This window comes from Danio rerio, chromosome 16 (assembly GCF_049306965.1).
Source record: "Danio rerio strain Tuebingen ecotype United States chromosome 16, GRCz12tu, whole genome shotgun sequence".
Lineage (NCBI taxonomy): Eukaryota > Metazoa > Chordata > Actinopteri > Cypriniformes > Danionidae > Danio > Danio rerio.
In genome coordinates, this window is record NC_133191.1 from 12604526 (window position 1) to 12625842 (window position 21317).

The window sequence follows — 21317 nt, forward strand, 5'->3', positions numbered from 1 at the left end:
GCGGTTAAATGACAATCAACAAATCTGATTTAATTCTTTATTTTTTCCCAATATAAGAAAGTAGGTACAGTATGTACAGTTCAGTATCTACAAAGGGCAGTATTTTCAGTATAAATGAGCTCAGAGACATTAGGGCTTTGAGAGGCGGAGCTGTAAAAAGAAAAACAGTTGCAAGCACGGTCCTGTTGGAGATACTTACTGCCAAGCACTGAGCACACAGAAATCAATCGCAATATTGCAATACAACACAATACAGAGGAAAGAGCAGGGAGACAGAAGAACAACATGCAGGAAGAACAGAAGACAGAGAGATAGAGAGAAAAGAAAAAAAAACATGAGGAAAAGCAGTCAATGGCTAAAAAAAAAAAAAAAAAACAAATGTCAGAGAGAACACTTACAGAGGCTAATCTAAATGCAACAAATAATGAGCAAAAAAAGAAATAAGAGCAGAGAAAAGTAGGATATGCAAGAGGACAGGCAACATTTGAGGAGAGGGGTGAAATCTGTTAGTAATACTGCTGTGAAGATATTATACACCAACGGTAAAAGCTAAAAAAATACAGTTCATGAAAAATAAACAAAAACCAGTGGTATTACTTGAGATGATTAACATTTGATGAGCATCACGGGCAGCCAAAACATTACCATTAGAAACTGCAGTCAAATTCAACACTTTCGCCAACTTATTTCGACATTTAGTTAACATGAAAAGTCAGTAAATATCTGTATGACCAGGTATGTCCACCAAACAACCAAAAGGAAACATTAGAAATCGGGTCATACAAAAAATAAAGCAGCATTAAAAAAATTAATTTAAAAAAAATCAATAAACAAACAAACAAAAAAAAAAGCAGTCAAATACATCTAACAGTAAAGAAAAAAACCTGTTAAACAAAAAAGTCTGAAAAAAAAATAAAGGACATACCTGAACATACAGAAGCAATTCCACTACACACTAGATAAAGCCATTCCTAACACACAATTCACACATCTTCACTTTCGTCACGGTTTTGAGAATTGGCAGAAATAACATTGCACATTTGAAATCAAGCTCTCCTCAAAATAACAAAGGCATCAGACAAGAAGCACAAAGATGACCGAGCAGGCCGCTGTCTGGATGTCTCATTTTTCCAGTGCCTCTGGATTAGTTTTGCCCTCATGTTTTCATCTCTTGCTTTGCTCCATGTGTATGACTGCAAGGAGGAAGACAGATAGAGAGAATCTGGTAATGAAGGAGTGCAGGAGCAGAGGAGGATGAGAGGTGGGAAGGGGTAAAGGTTGAGAAGAAGAGGAGAGCAACGTCAATGTGGCAAATAACAGCATCAGTGAATCATTTACAATGTACAATCATATACAAGCATGTGAACAGAATCAAGCTCTAATATAATCAAAATCAACATTAAAATAGGAAAACATGAACCCATAGATTTCCTACTTTCAAAATGAAGCGTTCATCAGATTATGAAACAAAACTCTATGGGAAAAAAGCATGTTAAAATAGCGATTAAACCAAATTGGAACTCTTACTGTTGGATAAGCTTGTAGGTGACGATTTATTTGCCTTTAATAATAAAAAACAAAATAAATGGTTGAGTATTCTTAACAACAAATCAGGAAAGACTTGCAATTACTTTGTCAATTCATGAGTTTGAGTTTTACTTTCTAACATCACCCATCGAGTGTCTAAAGAGAGAATTTGTAATCACATGTGAAAATGCCACTTATTTGCAGTAATCCACTCATCTGTGCGCACATGCTCACCACTCAAAAAATAAAGTTTAAAAACTGCCAGTAAATGTACTGTATAGATCAAAACGACACTTACCATTGTACAAAAAATGAAACTAAAGTAGTAAAATGGAAAACATAAATCTCACTTTACACGTTTTTTTTTACATGACTACATATGTACATGTTTCACATATGGGATCCTCTTAGTGACCCTGAGCAAAGCTTGCAGAAGCAGACTTATTTCAGATCTATGCTGGATGAACAAATCATTAAATAAATGTGATTTTTTCAGATGCAAAAATATTAAAAAGCTTGTTCCTTTTTAATGAAAGTGATAATTAGGTTGCAAGACCATTAGGAATCAAGGACTAGAAGAACTTTGTAACAACTTAAATTTTCATGCCTCTGTCAGCTAAACGGCCATGATGCCATATGAATCTCTGAGATGTAATACTGCATCGCAACATGTATATTGAGCAAATCTAATCAGTTTTTTTTATAGATTGTTCGATACCAAATCAACAAAAGAAAAAAAATCAAAAAGGGGTGCAACAAGGTTCTGTATTAGGCTCATTTGTAAAATGAGATGATACTCAAAACCTGCCAGCAGGGTTGAATAAAGCCTCACAAGCCAAGCATGATCATGGTAACACCTCAACTCAAGCAGAACGAAGATCCACCACGATTTCAAAACATCAAGTCCTCCTTACCAGCCATTACCAGTAGATGTGGCCGAAGCTTAAGGTGCCATACAAACCCATGTGTTTCCAAACCCCAGCAGATCAAAGGTATCCATTGCAGAAATGAGATGATTGCCTGAGAGAACGGAGGAAGACACACTCCATCTTGCCATTAGGGGAAACAGATCTTGCTTTTCCTCCTGAATGAGGTTAAGTAGGGCGTAGGGACCTTGTATGGGTAATGCTTGAGGGGACTTCTCTCTTCAGTCGACGATGGTCAAACTTAATGATGAATTAACTGCACTAGGTGGACCTGGATGAGCATGGACATTGTTGGCCCAATTCAGCTCACAGCTGTGGTGGGAAGTGGAAAAACTGAGTCTCTGACTTGTGCTTCCTGTGTGTTGAGGAGTGATTAGTAGGATGTGACTTATGAAGGCCAGCTTCTTGAGTGATGACACGCCATGTGTAGGAGAGAAAGGGGCAGTAGACTGTGGGAAAGGGGTGTAAGTGGTGATAGTGTGGAATAGGGCCTAACTTGCATCTCTGAAGGTGATCTTGTTAGAACTCAGTCCAAATATTATTTGCTATCAGCATTAGGATGTTGAAGATGAGGGGAGACGGAAGATCTAACGAAGCCTCTCTACTGACTTACTGAAGACATCTTGGCAAAGAAAACGGAGCATACAAACCATCCTCTTCTTGCTTGAAGGATTGCACCAAAGCTCTATTTGCTTTAAAGTCCATTACAGATCTTGCAGAAGGATTCTTTGTCTTTGCACTGCCGTGAGCTGGTAAAGCAGTTGGCTCAGACTATTTCCAGCATTAACCACGAAGCTTTCACGTCTTGAGCTTTGAGGCCGTTTGCTTAAGAGGAGAGAAACATGAGAACACACAACACTGTTAGCTTGAAAATGCTTTATGAGCTCCATCTATGATGTGTCCTGGTGACCTGACCCCAGCTAATCTTTGCCCCGTTTATCTTTTGGTGTGGGGGAAATTCTTCAAGTACTTGGTTGCCTGATGCTTGACTAAATGGGTTTTGTGAATTGGTTATTCTAAGTCTTCAAATGGCCACTAAGTCCCTGTGTGTGGATGTATCGACTGTCCATCTGTCAGAAGGTCCATCACTCTACAAGAGTTAAATAGATCTGAGATATCTTTATAAATATGATCAGCTCTAGAATCTGAGTGCTTGTTTACTGTGTAGATATCTGGTGGCTTTTCTACAATCTGTCTATATAAGCTCTATAAATGTACATTCGGTGGTCTCCCCAACCCTTCCCCACTACTATGAGGTTGTAAGACTAGCTGAACTAACTTTACAGTCTATTTTGCTTGGGTCAGAGGGGGTGAATGATATTCCTAGCCCTGTTAGAAATGCTAAACATGTGTCTAAATCTGGGAAGGCCAAGCTGGACTGAACATACTCCACCGACACAGAGGGCCTGAACCTGCATAGAGAGGGGAAAGAAGAGGGAAAAAAAAGGCAATGAAGTTAGATGTGAAATTAATAATGGTATAATTCCCAGTCATTCTTCACGCTGGCATCTCTACTCACGATTTAAGAATGGCCCTCAGAGCTATATTTCTTTCACGCTCCACAAACTTGTCGATAAGGTAAGCAGCCATGCGTGGAGCTTTCTGATATAGTCGGAAAAATCGGTGGAAGTTGCCCAGCGCCCAGGCCGTACGGAGCTCAAGAGCATGAGCTACACAAGGATCAGCACGGAGCTCAGTGGTAAGATACACAAGCTCAGTAGTCAGGTCTATTAAAAATAAAAAAACAAGATTATTAAAGGCTTCATACGAGAATACATAAGAACCGCAAAATAATAAAAATAAATATTAAACTGCTGATTAAGCAAAAGCAATTTATAGCTATACCTCCAGAGTTCTTAGTAAAGATGTAGTAGATAAGTCTGTAGGCAGTGAATTCTCCAACGTTGTCTGATGGACAGTCTTTATACAGCGCCTTCAGCTGTGTTTGACACTGGTTGAACTCCTCATGGTCGCCCTAAAAACAACAGAAAAGTGAGGTTTGTTGTCTAATACCAATACATTAATAGTAAAATACTGTGACTTAATTCAACAAAGACATTTCCCTTCATACCTTTTCCAGAGCAATGCGAGCATGCGTCTCATACACCTCCACTGTAAAGTCTGTACGTACACCTTGCACCTGATTAAGACATTTCAAAATAAGACACTAAAAAAGGCAAGACAGGTAAATGGTACTAAAAGTCATCACTCACAGTTAGATCCTGTCTTATGGATTTCATTTGTTCACATGCGTAGACGTAGTCCTGATTGCTTTTCCAATGAGCCTTTACTGCAATCAAGGATTTTCGCAACACCTAAAACACAATTTTTAAAGCAATTTTTGTATGAAACAGACAACCACGGACCACAAATAACACAAATCATTCACTCAAAAGACAAGCAACATTCTGAGAAACACTCACAGGTACAGGCCTGACGGTTGAAGGATCTGGGGCACAGGTGAGACGGAGGTAGTTTTTTGTGATGTCCTGGCAGGTGCCAACTATGGGGCAGTCATCCCAACTTAATCCCTCTTGGGTACCGTTGGGGAGGTCAAAAACATTGATGTTTAACACCAGGGGCTCAGTGCGTAGTTTAGTGTGGAAGCGTGCTGCACGGCTCTGTTTCTTTGCTTCACGATTTGGGTCGTGAAAGTCAAGGCCTGCATTACCGCCTTTACGTTTTTTACCAACGCCACTGGCTAGGTCTTCCATATTCCTGAAAGAAGTCATAGGAGAAAGTAATGAGACCTCTAACAAACTGCCAAAATTGATAAAATAATTGCCTAGTGCAGCGGTGTCAAACTCAGTTCCAGGAGATCCACAACCCTGCTTCAATACACTTATCTGGAGGTTTAAACCAAGCCTGAAGGACTTACTTAGTTTGATTCGGTCTGTTTATAGTTAAAGCTTACCTGTGCAGAGCTTTGGCCCTCCAAGAACTGAGTTTGACACCTTTGACTTGGTGCAAGGCATTTAAATCTAGTGTACTAGCACTGATAGCTTACCTCCGCCCTCTGTTTGCTTTGCCTCTTCCTCTGCCTCTCTCCCCAGCAGCTCCTCTGCCTCTCTCTCTTTCTGCCCCGCGGCCTCTGCCACCCTTTTGCTGCCTGCGGGTCAATGAGAGTCGAAGATCACTCGACATGCTGCCGTCTGACTGTGAGCCAGAGTCACTGGAGGAGGAAAAATAACCACTCGTCAAATCCTGTCGATCTTCCAATTTCAATCAACTTTAAGTGACTTGATCTGCTTTATTAGATTAACCAAGCTTGCAAGCCAGCACATTACCTGCGGTGATGTCTACTCCTGTCCCTGTGTCGGCTGTGAGGGGAAGGCGATCGTGAAGAGGAGCGGGATGACCCAGAGGAGCTGGAAGAGGGACTTCTTTGAGAAAAGACATTTCTATAGTTACCCAGCCTGGCTCCGCCCCTGCCACGTGTGGCTCCACCCCTTCCAATACTATTTTCCTGAGAAAGTTGAGGCATCACCTCCCAGCGAGATGGTTTTGGCTTTAGACTATTAAAGAGAACACTTGTTTAGTGGCAGTAGTTAAGTAGCTCGAAAGCTCAATTTGAATGAGCCACTCATAGAAAAGAAAGCTGAAATGAATTAATAGTTCCAAAAAATTTTGATGCAACTCACTCTGGCAGTGGTTCTCTGTTCCAGTCAATAGTGTAAGCAGAGCCGTCCTGTAATCTGGACTGCAGAAGATCTTTCAGCATCTTTTCAGTACGATCTTTATCCTCTTCAGATTCACAGGCTGTAAAGCAGCGTTGTACATACTCTTTCATGGCCTGTGGCCAATCTTGAGGCCTATTTTAAAAAAACACAGTTTTGTCCCGTTCAGTCTAGGTATATGCAATCATTTACTTCCAAGACAAGCATATTTCAACCAGCCTCTTAATTTTAAACACTACCACTACATTTACCGTGTTTGGGCACCTCCCGTTGAAGCACTGGATGTTGCACTAGTAGAGCCAGATGATGGGTTGGTTGCAGTGGGGGGAGCCAATCCAGGGCCCTGCTCACCTGGCGGGAAGTTTTGGTTGGACATGACGTAAGGGCGTTTGGGTATATTAAATTTAACAGCGCCCGTTCCTGGTGCCTCTGTTGAAAAGAAAAGAAAGCATTAGGAGATACTTAAATTACACGCTACATAATTCACATATTACGAGGACACATATGCATACGTTTCATGCGCTGCCACAGCTGCTGGCCACCTTTATTCATATTGCTATTGTTAGGTTTTTTAGCATCCACCCTGCCTGCGCCTCCGTACAGGCCTGGTGCTGGAGCCTGCTGCTGATGGGGCTGATATACTGGAGTCTGGTAACCCTGGTACCCTGGCCGGATCTGCCCTGGATTGTATCCCCGCATCATAGGGTTTGAATCTGTAGGGCTGTATGGCAGGACACCATTAGGGCTGTAGGGGGTTTGGGATGGTGGACGGGGGTACTGGGCATTGGGTTGGGGAGGTATGGGGGGTGGAGGAGGGGGTGGGGGCTGGTCACTGGACGTAGGACTTTGAGGGGGGGGTTGAGGGGTTGCAGGAGGAGGAGGTTGGGGGGGATAATTTGAGGACTGATCCTCCATTGTAGGCATGGAGGGGGCCTGAAATAGAGAGAAAAATAGAGCATTACTTTACGCTTACACACCTATGTGATATACATTTGGCCAACAGAAACCCACAAAAAAAGTCTATACCTGTCCAGTAGGGGTAGTGGGTGTCTGGTAGCCCCCGGGTACACCATACTGTCCTGGAGGATATGGACCACCATACTATGAGGGATGATAAAAAATAAAAAAACTAATAAATATTTTTTGTAGTGATTTTTGTGTTAACAGCAAGTAAACCACTGCAAATGCAAAGGTACGGTTCACTTCAGCCCAGAGAGATGCCACAGAGAAATCACAGAATGAAGCTGTTTCTCTGCTTTATGGCTGTCATGATGCACTTCAGCTCAACCACTCTGACACATTTAGCCTCGTTTCAGGTAACGCCTTCTTCACACTGCATGTGCAACCAGAGCAAAAGCAGTGTGTGCACAATGTGTAGGGAGACCAGGAAGCAGCAGGCAGGCATTTGCTTTTTACACCAGCAGTGTGCAACCTATGCAGCAGCTATTGCACAGATCAATCTATCTATCTATCAATCAATCAATCAATCTATCTATCTAAAATAATCTGCAACAAGAGCCATGATACCTTCCTCCTATGCTGCTTCTTTAACCTGCAAGTCTTTTTTTACTATATATGTAGATCATAAAGAACTTTATGCTTCTCAAGCTCCATGAAGAGGGTCATTCATGTCTTTTTGGGTGCACTCAGAAGACAACTGCCTGTGAATTCATGTGATTTTGTTTTTATTGTCAGCATGATGTACAGTTGTAGTATTTTTTATACAAATATAGTTATAATGTATAATTATACACAATCAAACTAGTTTGCAACTTAAGCAAAACTGACACTAAATTTTGTTTTAAATGTAGTTTTGTAGTTCAGACCCAAACAAATACTTGTTGCATTTTTAAATCGTTTCAGTTCATTTGATTGACAATATAAAAACCAGTGGAAATTGTCCATGCATTTTTTGGGTAAAACTTCTACTTTTTCGGCTGTCAATTTTTTCTATTTGTTTTTGGTCATAACTAATGCATTATCACTTTAACTGAACGTAATCAGCGTGTTAAAAATAGACCAAGGACCAAAATAATTGCAGCAATGCTGCTTCAGTGTGTGGTATAAAAGCTCCAATCCAACACAAACGCTTAAAAAAAAAAAAAAAAAAAAAAAAAAAAAAAAAACTGCTTACTCTCTGCAGCTAACCTTTCGGTTAAGATTTAAAGGGAAATGGATAAGGACTGTTTACAGATACATGTTCAAAAATGTAGGAGTGCATTTATTTACCGGAGGCATGGGGTAGTAGTAGTTATAAGGATAAGGGTAACCAGCATACTGCTGTTGGTTCTGTTGATACCACTGCTGATAATACTGCTGCTGCTGCATTGCAGAGGAGTCTGTAACTGCTGCCTGATACTGTCCAGCCTAACAGGAAAATAAGAAAAATCAAAAATCAACCATTTTACCACGCAATAAAGCATGGGTTTAAAACTGATAAAAATGTCCACCTCTATTCTCATGAAACACTAACCTGTTGTGTGGTTTGATTAGTTGAAGGTTTGGTAGAGTTTTGACTTTTACTGATGGATGCTAGAGCCTGTCGGGCCTTTTCCCATTCTGGGTTCTCGTGGACTGGGCCTTCACCACTTGAATTATTACCATACGGCCTGCAGATCAAAACAAGATAAGGTAAACGTAATATGGATTTTAGTTCACGGCATATCAGACCTTTTAAAAACATTTACATACATCTACACAAGCATACCGTGACCCACACAAAACAAGGTTCATATACAAACAAAAACTGACTGCAGACGGTGTAATATTCGTAACGTTATTTTGGCAAGTGAATTTTAAGAGTCATTGCATTTCCTATAACTTGTTCAGATTTGTTAAGCATACTGTGTCTGGCTTGTTTCGCTAAAAGTGTTTTGATTAAAAGCCATAACGATAAGAAACAGTGTAACTTAGCAATGATAAATATGCTGGTCACCAATGAGGCCTTTACAACAAGACAGACGTTAATTCCACTCGATTCCAGTTCTAGTATGGACTACCTCTAACAGAAAACAAAATTAAAAAATTAAAATAAAAACATCAACCTATATCCAACTTATTAAAAATGGCAGGCCGATACGACGAAATAATTCGTTAACGTTAAATCTGCAAAGAGAAGCGGATAAGCTAGCGAACGCCAAAATCTCAATCGATTGTTACACCTATTTGTACCTCAAAATATGCAGTGAAACCTTTTGGTGAGACAGACGTTTAACAGACAAAATTCGTTAGAAACGTGAAGATGTCATTAGTGAGATATAAAAACGCCTTACCAGTTTTGTGTCGGGGCTTGTTGAGCCGCATTCGCCGCCATTTTGCCAGAGCTAACCAGTTAGTTACTGTTAGCTCGTAGAAAAAAATCTACGCAAATATGAGAAAAGAAATCGTACTAACGCTTAATAGAAAATATTTACTATATAATCTGCTACAAAAATGTTTAACAATAGTGTATACCGACTGTCTTAAATTAAATACGTTCCTGTCGACATCAGAGTTAAACTGAAGCCCATATCAACTAGTTCTCCGAACTCAACGGATGAATGTCAACACCTCAAACAAAATGGCTGCCGGTGAGGACGCAGTCGCCGGAAATGTTCTTCCGCGTTCTCTCATTGGAGGACTTGATTTATTTATTTTTCATTTTTGGAGGACTGAATGTTCTGCATACGAGCAGAGCAAACCACACATACGCTTAATGGCAACAGGCCAGTATGTGTACAGTCATAAATGGATTAAGTATATTTTCTGTGCAAAAAGGAAATGCAGAAATACAACGTCAAAGAGAGTAATCTCTTATCCTGGATGTTTGTGTAATGTTTCAAAAATACTGTCAGTCAGAGAATAAGGAATATAGTTACTCATTGTGCCTGGTATGACCTGTATGATCTAAGTTTTTAAAATTATTTACTACACTTGGCTCTCCTCATGCTGTTACTTATTCTACCAGGGCATTTGTTCATACCAAGTTTGCATGTCTCAGTATCTGTAAAATACTAGTAATTTTAACAAAGCTTGGGGGACATTTTACATTTTGGGGTTCATTTAAATTAAATAGCTTGATATTTTCTGTTCACTGTCCTAAATAATAAGAAAACAACATTATAGATATAATTTTTTTTTACTAACAAGAACCTGCATGTACAGTTGTTTATACAACAAAATCACCTTAGGAGAGGGAGCATAATTATCGAATTACATAAATATTTTACACACATTTTTCTAATTTTAGTTATTGACAAGAGTCATTAAATGCAATTTTACTACAGCAAATGCATACAAATATTATTAAAAAAAATTATAATAGCAAAATGTTAAAGGAACTGTTTTAATTGCTTTTTTTATTTTTAGACTTAGAATTCACTTTTATATACATTTGAATCTCTTTTGCACCATTAAGAGAGGTTTGCTTTTGGCAAACTTGATTTATGTATGTAAAATTTACATTATAATAACATAATGTTCATAATAAAACCAGCATCTTTTAAAGAGCGATCCTAAACATGATAACCCAATATCACATGTTTATAAGGTAAATTATTTTTTAAATAATTTGAGCAATAAAAGCTTCAACATTAATCCAAAAATATATTATAAATATATATTATTAAATTATATATTGGCAAGAACAAAATAAATGTGAAATTTCATTTAAGCTTTCACCAAAACAGCATCCTAACTCAATATCAATTTAAAATTTTCGTAAAAATATTTTTGATGGATAAACTCTGGGAAGTAATTTAAATGATATTTCTTGCCTTATTTGTAATAAAAAAATTAATTAAATTGAATTAAAAATTGAGGTAATGTCCATATGTTACTTGAGTCCAGTTTACATTATTAAAGATATTGTTCCAGTAAAAAACAACATATGGTATAGAACATAGACATATTTTCTTTTAAGATTATAAAGATCTAATTTTGTCATTATTAGGCTTAAATCCAGAGAAACAGTTAAATGACTGAGGTCTGTTCAGGTTTAGGAGGACAAATAGAAAGTGCTGATGTACCAGCAGGCATTGCCCCCGTTAGTATCGTAAATTCCAGTAATGTAATAGGAATTTTGTTCTTGGGATAAATTCTGTAAATAAAAATAATGTTCCTTCATTAGACAAAATTGTATTAAATTACAATTTCATTACAAGTTAGTTAATTAAAACGACTAGCTTTTTTACTTCCCAAAACTGTTTATTGTCTCTGTCCTGGGTTGCTACCATCACATGCTGGTTGCCTCGATAAGGACACGTCAGACACGTATTTACAGCTACACTGTAGACCTCTGTTCATTGGCCTAATTTTCCTTTGTTATGATTGGTTCCACTGACTACAAAATGCTTGAGTGACACCACTCTCTGGCCAATTGAAGCACTGTCAACACGTTTAAATCCCGCCTTCTCTCTCCCCTAAATTGCTTGACGTTCTGTCAGTCTATTTTCCTCATTCCCATTGGTTAGTTCTCAGAAAGAGGCGGTGCATCATTTGTTGTTGTTATTAGTGGGAGAAGTGGGCCAGTCGACATCTTCAACATAGAAGGCGACTTATAATAAAAAAAGTTATTGAGTTTAAGTCATTACTTTAATTGCTTCGCTGATACGGGCATTTGATTTTCGGCCAAGAGGGGAAGACAGGCGTTAAATTTGGTTTCATCCTGAATTCACCAGTTTTCACCCAAGGTATGTTTTCTGTGGTTTTACCGCAGCCATCCATAACCCCAGTTTGTGGGTAAAGTTAGTTTCAGGGTGCAAACTTTCGTGGATTTTGTGGTGGATCACAGATTTAAACACCAGACTCGCGGTTACCCGCATTCAATTCACTTTTGTTCCTTTAACAGCGATAGGGCGGAATAACGTTAGCAGGTCAGATCATATGAGCTCGCGGCCCTACGTCATTAACGTTAGCTGTTGTTTATGACTGTAGTTATCTTACTATATCACGTAATTACTGTTGGCAGCAGATTATTATCTCTATGTATTATTATTAAAAGCTGAGTGAATGTAATTGTGCAGCAGAGAGGGCAGTACAGTGGAGGACATGTTTTCGCATTGCAGCACTCCCTGTTCCAGCTTGTCTCCTTCGCAATACCGTCAAGTATTACAAAAATAACAAACCTGTTGACGTCTAATATGATATGATTTATAATGGCTTATAATGAGATGGATATGAGCGGTGAAATTGCATTTTATAATACCACTATACTGAATATAAGTGTTTATGTATGTACTATGCTATGGTATTCAGAGTACCTACATTTGGTACAGTAAATGACCAGAAAAGAAATGCACACACATTGATAGATGCTTTAATGCAGCTACAGTGCTCTTAAAGGTGCTATTTAGGACACAAAAAAGATACCTTCTAGTCATCCAGTCATTTTGGACCACATGATCTTTATTAGATTCACTTTCTGGCATGTTCTTTGGACACTCTGCTATTCAGATGTCAAAGTATATGGGAATGAAAGCAAAATAGTCATTATTGTTTTATTTTTGTTTCAATAGGAGATGTGTGTGTGTGTTTATGCCAGTATTATGTAATGTGCCTCTGCAGGGCACAAGTATGGTTGGGTGAACATAAACAAAACAAACAAGCGTCACCGCCTCTGTATTTTATAGTGGAAGATTCCGAAGCTTGTGCACAATTCTCATTCCTTTAGTTGTTATTAAAACATTTTATTTTTAACAGAGATGATTTTTCAGCTATTGTATGGTGCCAGGTCTGTGAAAAAATGTCATGTGGGATTAAAGGAATATTTCACTCAAAAATTCAACATTTATTTGAGAAATATACAGGGTTCAACGCTAAGGATTTTTTCTACTGGCCCGATCGGACCAGTGGTTCAGATTTTTACTTGCCCTGCCAATATTTTCACTGGCCCCACCAAAGAAAAAAAGCTAATAGCCATTTCTTAGCCACACATTTAAAAGATTTTTTTTTTTTGTAAAACTAGAATTTAAATATTCTAAACATGTTAATTAACATAATGAGCAAAATTATAAATGTTATGCAAACAAAAGTAGCAGTATGGAAAATGTGCAGGTGTTTTATTGCAAAACAAAAGTGGGTGACCTGCCAAACTGATGGCAAACTGTACATAACATCACTTCCATTTTTATTTATTTAAATTTTTTTTTTTTGTCATGGTGTACCCTCGCAATGTCTGCTTCCATGAAGTTAAAAACAAACATCTTCTGTACTGGTTGTTATGGAAAAAAATAACATGCTCACAACATCATGCCATCAGATAAGAGGAACCAAAAGCAATATGGTGTTTATGACATCACAGAGAAGGTAGCATTTGAAGGTTTAAAAACCCAAACAGTTTCTCGATTCTAAGACTGTATCAGGCCTGTAATGATCCTGTCTATTGTCCCGAGCATCTCACATGCTGGCCCCGGGCCACTGGGCAGTCCTTATTGTTGAGCCCTGATATATATAAAGAAATGTTACTAGTTTTATGTTGCTTTTTGAGCCTCATATTTACTCAGGACTCAAAGATACGTGTGGTATTTTTTTCTATATTTAAACATTGAAGAATTTTTTTTAGGTGAAAATGTCCTAGGTCAGTGGTTCTCAAACTTTTTTCATCAAGTACCACCTTAGGAAAAAAATTGTAGTATTGAAATACAGTAGCGTAGTAGGCCCAGTAAAGCAGCTACAACTCTGCACAGTTAAAAAAACGTGCCAGATTACCTCAGAAATATAGGCTATATGTCATATATGGCATAATATATACATAATTTTTGATACATTTTTAAATATATGTAGCATGTACATGACATATTTCATTCCTCCGCGTACCACTAGTGGGAAGCCTGCGTACCACTAGTGGTACACGCACCACAGTTTGAGAACCACTGTCCTAGGTAATTCATAAAATGCAAGTCAATACCAACCAACACTTTTAGAGTATAATAAAATATATACATATATTATACTAAGAACTTATACAGTCACATTATGGGTCTGATTGGCAAGAAGCTAAACGTTTTTACTGCATATTATCCACAGCCTTGGCAAATGGTTATGAGATATAGTGATGATCAATTAAACGGCACTACTTAAAATTAGCTTAAACTAAATGTTGCAAATGTAGAGTGAGATACCACATATTTAAAATCAGCTAACAACAGTAGCTGCAGATTATTACAGTTATTCAATATTGTGGTTTTTAGAGAATGCTAATAACATGACATTTGTGCACTGAGCAGTGAAAGTTTACATGTTCTTCAACCTCTGTTTCAAAAATAAATATTTGATAATGTCAGCATGTGATCCTCATTTCATATTATGAATATAATAGGAGTACAATCCTTGTTTTGCTTTTTATTTAGTAATATTCTGCATATTTAGAAAAAAATGTACTGTTAAAAAATACACGTTGTTTTTCATTTAAAGTTTATAATGTCAAAATTAAAGATATAAAAATTTGATGCATAGCTCTTATTTTTTAAAGTATACTTTTATGCATAAATAACACCCTGATTTACAATTTTATGTAGTAAAAGTCAAATTTAAAAAGCGATTTGTTTTCATCCGATTAATTCAAGATGTACTCGCTGCAGTCTGTAAAATCAATGACATACTGCACCAGGTCCAATAGGTAGTGGACATTGTACCGACCACTAAGGTAACACCTATACTACTGTGATAGTTGGGTTTAGGGTAGGGGGAGGTTTAAACTATTGTTCAGTGTAGACTACTTGTCCTTGCTGCAGCCCGCAGCTTGATGGTCACAAATAATTGAAAATAAAATGCTCAACTTATTGATTATCAAAATAATCGTTAGTTGCAGCCCTAATGCAGACTCACATATGTGCTGAGTAAGTGAGGACATACATATATGTTGTATTGTTTATCAAAACAGTACTTGTGCCTACCCTTGTGACTTTAAATAATTTTAAAAAGCTGTGACCGAACAGCAATGTTTTGAGATTGTGCCTGTGTGCATATTCCATTATGCGACAGGAAGATTGTCAAAAACATGCTCAAGACTTTTTACTACTCTATACGTTGAAGTTGTGAATTAAAGGTTACAATTTTTAAAATAAAAATGGTTTAAAATAAAACTTTTTAAATAAAAATTATTTATAAAATAATTTAGTATTTTGCACACACAGGCTGATTTGCTTATGGGACAACAATATATCGTGAGGAGGCATTCATTGTATTCTCTCTGTAATTGTTTTTATTTTTTTATTTATTTTTTTGTATTTTCTTAAAGTGATAGTAGCCGTTGATTTACATTTCTGCTAATAATGGGATGAATTATTCCTTTATTTTTAACATATGGTAGAAATGTTTATGAAGAACATCTGGATTGAGGGCAAAGGAGAGGAAGAGTCGTGGTGGGCTGACAGGATAGCCAGGAGTGTTTAATGAAAACTAGTTTATTATTACTTCATGTGTACACTGACTAAATCAGAACATACATGTTTTATTAATGGTTATATGAAGAGTTCAGATGCAAAAACCTCTAAATGCCATCTAAAATTTTCCTCTAAAATTAGCATTTTTCTCCTGTGTCTTGATTCAGTAATTTCATTTTTACGACAAATAATAGGTTATTTTCATAGATTTTAACATGAAATAACTGAACATACACATAAGAGGCAGAGAATAATGCTTATTGTAGAAGAAAAGTCTAAATGGCGTTTAGAGGTTTTTGCATCTGAACTCTTTATATATATATCAGACAATTCATGTTTATTTGCGTTTGAATGAGTATAATCAATTATAATCAGTGACAATAAAAGAAACAATTATAAGTAACTCTAAGAAATATGCAGGTTGATTTCTGTGCATTTCAAGAGGAAGGCTGTATTGTTTGTGGTTAATGTTGATGTGTGTTTGGCCCTCAGATGTCTAGCCAGTATCAGCGAAGTGTTCCTTTGGAGGTCAGGAGAGCGGAGGGGGAACGAGTTCGTGCCAAACATCCGGATAAAATTCCGGTCAGTCTCTCAATAACAAACAAGAACGCTTTTTAATCAGATTTCTTAAGTGAATTATTAACTGGTGAAATGTCTTAACTACTTCAAACAGTGACTCTCAGCTTTATTTTCAGTATTTTGGTTATTATATATATATATTCATTTTGTTCATTTGTATTAACAAAAACTATAAATACTGTTATTAAATTAACCAGAATTAATTTTTGTGACTTTCAAGTTTTAATAACTGTTTTTACATATTTTAAACAATGTTGCCAATTAAAAAAATATTTTAATTAAACAGTATTGGTCACCATTTAATTACATTATGTGGACAAAAATGTTGGCTTTTCTTGAAATGTTATATGTTATGCATAGGATTGATTTATTATTTATTTATTTAAATCAATAATCTATATCTCTGAAAGGATTTTGTTCTAGGAGTTCATTGAATTGTATGGGTCTACCTAGATGATCCAATAATGGTGTCTAATGGTGGTTAAAGGTTAACTTGGTGTATCCAGTCTTTTTTAGTGCACAATTATTTTTTTATATGACCACAAGTTAAATTGCCAATTGATTGATCTCACAGTAGTATTTGTTAATTTTTCTTCTATGCTTGTCTGTTTAGATAATTGTGGAGAGAGCTGCAAGATCAAGAGCTCCAGAACTTGACAAAAAGAAATACCTTGTTCCTTCAGACCTCACAGGTAAAACAATCTCCATACATTTACATTTGAAATCCTCTCAACTCATTACTGTACACAATCAATGTGTAATTCAGTGATTCTCAATTCCAGTCACCCCCCCCCCCCTGCTCATTTTGTAAAGCTGCGTCCCAATTTGCATACTATCCATCCTAAATATTTGAAAATAGAATTAGTGTCCCAAATCGTAATCAGGTAAAAAGTTCCGGAATGGTTTACTATTTCCCGTAAAAATTTTAAGTGTAGAAGCGTCCATACTCTAACTGCTGATATTGCCCAGAGTTCATTGCGTGTTGGATGTGAATTCAATTAGAACTACAAACACAGGTGAAAATGTAAATAAACTTCAAACATGATGGACGCGCAAGACCAACTGTCAAGTAGAGAGGCTTCGGTAAAGATGTTTGTATGACTGTTAATTAATATCTAACCCACTGGAAAATACTTAAATCCCGCTTTCTGTGTTATATTTCCTCTGCAACAACAATACTGAACTTATATAAAGACATGTTTGGACATTAACGTCTGAATGCTTAATTATCTTAAGACATGAGGAGATTTCTCTGGGGGGAATTGAGAACCACTGGTGTAATTTAACATCGGTGAATTTAAGCTCTTTCAATATTTTGGACACTCTCACTGACCCTAAACTTCCCCATTCCCATCTTCCTCATGAGAAAGAAACGAAACTGTGGAGAAGCCGTTAAGTTTTGATCTGACTGTCTTTCTCTCTTTTTTTCTTTCAGTCGGTCAGCTCTGTTTCCTGATCAGACAGCGAGTGTCTATGAGGCCAGAAGAAGCGCTCTTCTTTTTCGTCAAAAATTCCCTCCCTCCATCCAGTTCCCCCCTGTCTGCGGTGTATGAGGTAACTCAATCTTCCTCTTTGCTGCTGCTATGTAAGATAAACAACTTCTTTTAGCATAGGATGTTCAAAAACAATCACTGGTTTTAACCTAAAATAAAAAAAATTTTTTTTTTTCTTGAAAATTTAGTGACAAATATTATTATTATTATTTGATGATAAGCAGGATTATCTTTTTACACCTTAACTTTTTGATTTTGACTGTAATATCATGCAACTTTCGTAGAGCTGCACAATACAAATACACTTGAATTGTATTTTAATAGATTTTATTTGTTGTTCGTGTTGAATAATATGTGATTAATTAAAAAAGCTTTAGAAATATTTACACACTATCATTCAAAAGTATAGTCAGAAAGATTAATATGATGTTTTTGAAAGCTTCTTATACTCGGACTGCATTTATTTGAACAAAAATACTGTAATATTATGAAAAGGATTTCTATTTAAAACATATTTTACTGATGGTAAAACTGAATTTTTAGTACTGGATTGACATTTGATTATTCAGAAATCATTTTGAAATGCTGGTTTGACGCTCAGTAAAATTCATTGTCAATGTTGCCATTTATTGTTTTTTTGCCAGATTTTTTTATGAATAGAAAATTCAAGTTAGTAACACGTGCTGTACTTTGTATGACAGTGGTCCCTTGTTATTCGCGGGAGATGCATTCTAAAAATAACCCGCATTAGGTAAAATCCACAAAGTAGTCAGCTTTATTTTTTTACCATTATTATAGATGTTTTAAGGCTGTAAAACCCCTCACAACTCGCTTCATACACTTCTCAGTCAGGCATTAACATTTTCAGATTTTCTCTCTTGTTTAAACACTCTCCGAGTTCAAACCTTCTAAATAAGTCGAGTATTATGAAATTAAACCAAAGATCAAAACTATTTGATCTTATTTATTTATTCCATAATGGTGCCCTACAGCCGCATAGCTTCTACCTTCCTTTAGCATGTCCAGAAGTTACATTTTTTGTGCCATAGGTAGCATCTTCCTCTGTCTTCGAGTGCACAGAATGTTTCATCAACATTGCAGGGAGGAAACGTCAGAGTCGCACTGCTAGCGATCGAAGATTTATGTAAATTTGGCAAGCTGAATGCATTCTGTACTATACAGGTGACATTGTTTGGAGGAGATTGAATGACAATGGTATACAGCCAGTCGAGACGCAGAACACAGCACGCTAATCAGGACGCAGAACACAATGTGCTGTACTAAAAAGCATGTCAAAAAGTTAGCAAACCTGCGAGGCTGTGAAAGGTCAACAGCGTTATAGCGAGGAACCACTGTATTTTATAAATTTGATTAATCTGTCTTTGCTGAATATTGTTGAACTAACTTTTGAACAGTAAAAATACACACTTTTTTACATTTTAATATTATTAAAAAAAAAAATTATTACCACAAAAAATAATTCAGTTTCACTTCATTCATTATCTAATTAACTTTTTAAAACACTTTAATTGGCATTCACCCTTTGAACATGTGATCTGAGGGGGAAAGCCTCGCCCATTAGTGACTCCCTCATTAGCATAAACAACCCTGAGTGAGAAGCAGCCATCTGCCATTAGAGTTTTGCATATGCCACTGTGTTGACACATAGGCATTTAAGCTCCACCCATCTTATTTGAATTTAAAGCGATAATCACCAAAATAGCACAATTTAGAATGGAGCCTAAAAGGGGCAGATTTAAAGAGTTATAATAGATTATTTGTGGGTTATTTTGAGCTGAAACTTCACATGAACATTTTAGGGACATCAGAAACAATTGTTACTGCATTTCATGATTTTAGATAAAATTATTTAATAAAACATGCAAATGTTCAATGCTATTTCTAATAAGCTAAATTCAAGTTTAAGGTTTGTAATGCTTGTTTTCATTGTTTATTCACATTGGTTAATGTTGTTTACAAATGAAACCTGATTGTAATGTGTTGCCTGTAAACAAATACAGGTACTGACCTACAGTAAATGTACTATATCATCCATGTCTGTGTTTTTAGGAACACCATGAGGAAGACCTGTTCCTGTATATGACGTACAGTAATGAGAGCGTTTATGGAGCCTGAGAGTGAGGACAGACGTACAGTGGAAACGGAGAACGAGAGAGAAAGATGATGCATTATTTTACAACTATTTATCCCATGTTTAAAACATTGTACCTAAAGGAAGCATTGTTGATAACGGGGTCTAATGGGTGCTGTTTTTATTTATCAGTATTTGGAGGAAACTCGAATGTGTTACACTGAACAGATTCTTGTCAGTAAAGTATTTGAACTGAGAGACGATAAAGAGAGGGAAAAAACAAAAATAAATTTTGGAGAAACAAAAAAGTTGTAGTAAGCAAGTATATATTACATCTTTCTCTCCCAGGAGCGCATCATTTGTATTTAATGCAAATAGTGTTTTTTTTTGTAAAGTATTATAAATAACTTTTGTGCACATAATAAAAAATCTTTCAAATGTTTTAGATGGCTTTGAGCATTTTTTTTTGTTGTGCCCAAATATCTTGTGTTTAAGTTTATGCATACCTTCGAAAGTACTTAAAGTACAGAGTGTCCAGTGTCCTGCATATTTTAAGTCCAACCTGAATTAAACACACCTGAACCAGCTAATCAAGCTCTTACTATGTGTACTAGAAACTTGAAGGAAGTTAAAGAAAGTTAAAGCTAAACTATGCCAGACGCCCCTGACTTAAAGGGAGTTTTCACCTAAATATTTACCCGCCATCAAGGCGTTTCCAAACCTTTATGTATTTATTTTTTTCTGCTTAATAAAAAGAGGATATTCTGAAGAATGTTTGAGCACCCATAGTAGGAAATAAAATGCCACTAAAGCCAATGGCTATCAGGTTTTTAAACACTCTACAAAATATCTTCTTTTGTGTTTCACTGAAAACAACAAACAAGTGAAGGGTGAGTAAATGTGAAGCAGTACATATATATATATATATATATATATATATATATATATATATATATATATATATATATATATATTTTTTTTTTTTTTTTTCTTGTTAAAAAAGAATAAGGTCTAATGTAACTTTCACAAATTAATGTAAATACTAATATTTAGAAGGCGAACAGATTCATAAAAACAAATTCAAAATATCATGGAAACACGACACTAAAATAATGTAATGAACGTCTATTTGAACAAACATAAGATGCAGCTTTAATGCCTAAGAAAGTACCTAGTTAATTACAGGAACTATAAAGTAAATTAAACTGGGGGTTTAAATTAATAAATTAACATCTATCATAGTAAAAATGACTGGATAAACATTTTTCACAACTAAAAACAAAAAAAAATTGAACAATTGAAAATTGAATATGCCTGTTAGAGCTGCGTGATATTGGAAAAAAACTGACATTGCAATATTTTAATTTTCTCTCTCTCTCTCTCTCTCTCTCTCTCTCTCTCTCTCTCTCTCTCTATATATATATATATATATATATATATTTATATATATATATATATACACACACACAATTTCACTATTTCATTCATTTATTCATTTTCCTTTGGCTTAGTCCTTTTATTCATCAGGGGTCGCCACAGTAGAATGAACCGCCAACTTTTCCAGCATATGTTTTACACAGCGGATGCCTTTCCAGCTGCAACCTACTCAGAAAAACCATACACTTATACATGCACACACATACACTACAGCCAGTTTAGTT

At 36.3% G+C, this 21317-nt stretch overlaps 2 protein-coding genes across 2 annotated transcripts; one reads left to right on the top strand and one right to left on the bottom strand.

Annotated features, from left to right (window-relative positions):
• Positions 1-23: 23 nt before the first annotated feature.
• leng8 (leukocyte receptor cluster (LRC) member 8) lies at positions 24-9655 on the bottom strand. The gene is given in 15 exon segments (NM_001089519.1): positions 24-3865; positions 3973-4180; positions 4299-4428; positions 4525-4593; positions 4667-4768; positions 4877-5171; positions 5461-5625; positions 5741-5968; positions 6095-6265; positions 6382-6559; positions 6643-7063; positions 7157-7231; positions 8360-8497; positions 8604-8739; positions 9403-9655. Coding segments are annotated over 15 exon segments (2520 nt in total). The 5' UTR covers positions 9444-9655; the 3' UTR covers positions 24-3702.
• A 1962-nt stretch (positions 9656-11617) lies between these two features.
• On the top strand, positions 11618-20095 carry zgc:92606. Its single transcript, NM_001002707.2, is given in 5 exon segments — positions 11618-11799; positions 15985-16074; positions 16685-16763; positions 17507-17625; positions 19635-20095. Coding segments are annotated over 4 exon segments (354 nt in total). The 5' UTR covers positions 11618-11799; the 3' UTR covers positions 19701-20095.
• Positions 20096-21317: the final 1222 nt, after the last annotated feature.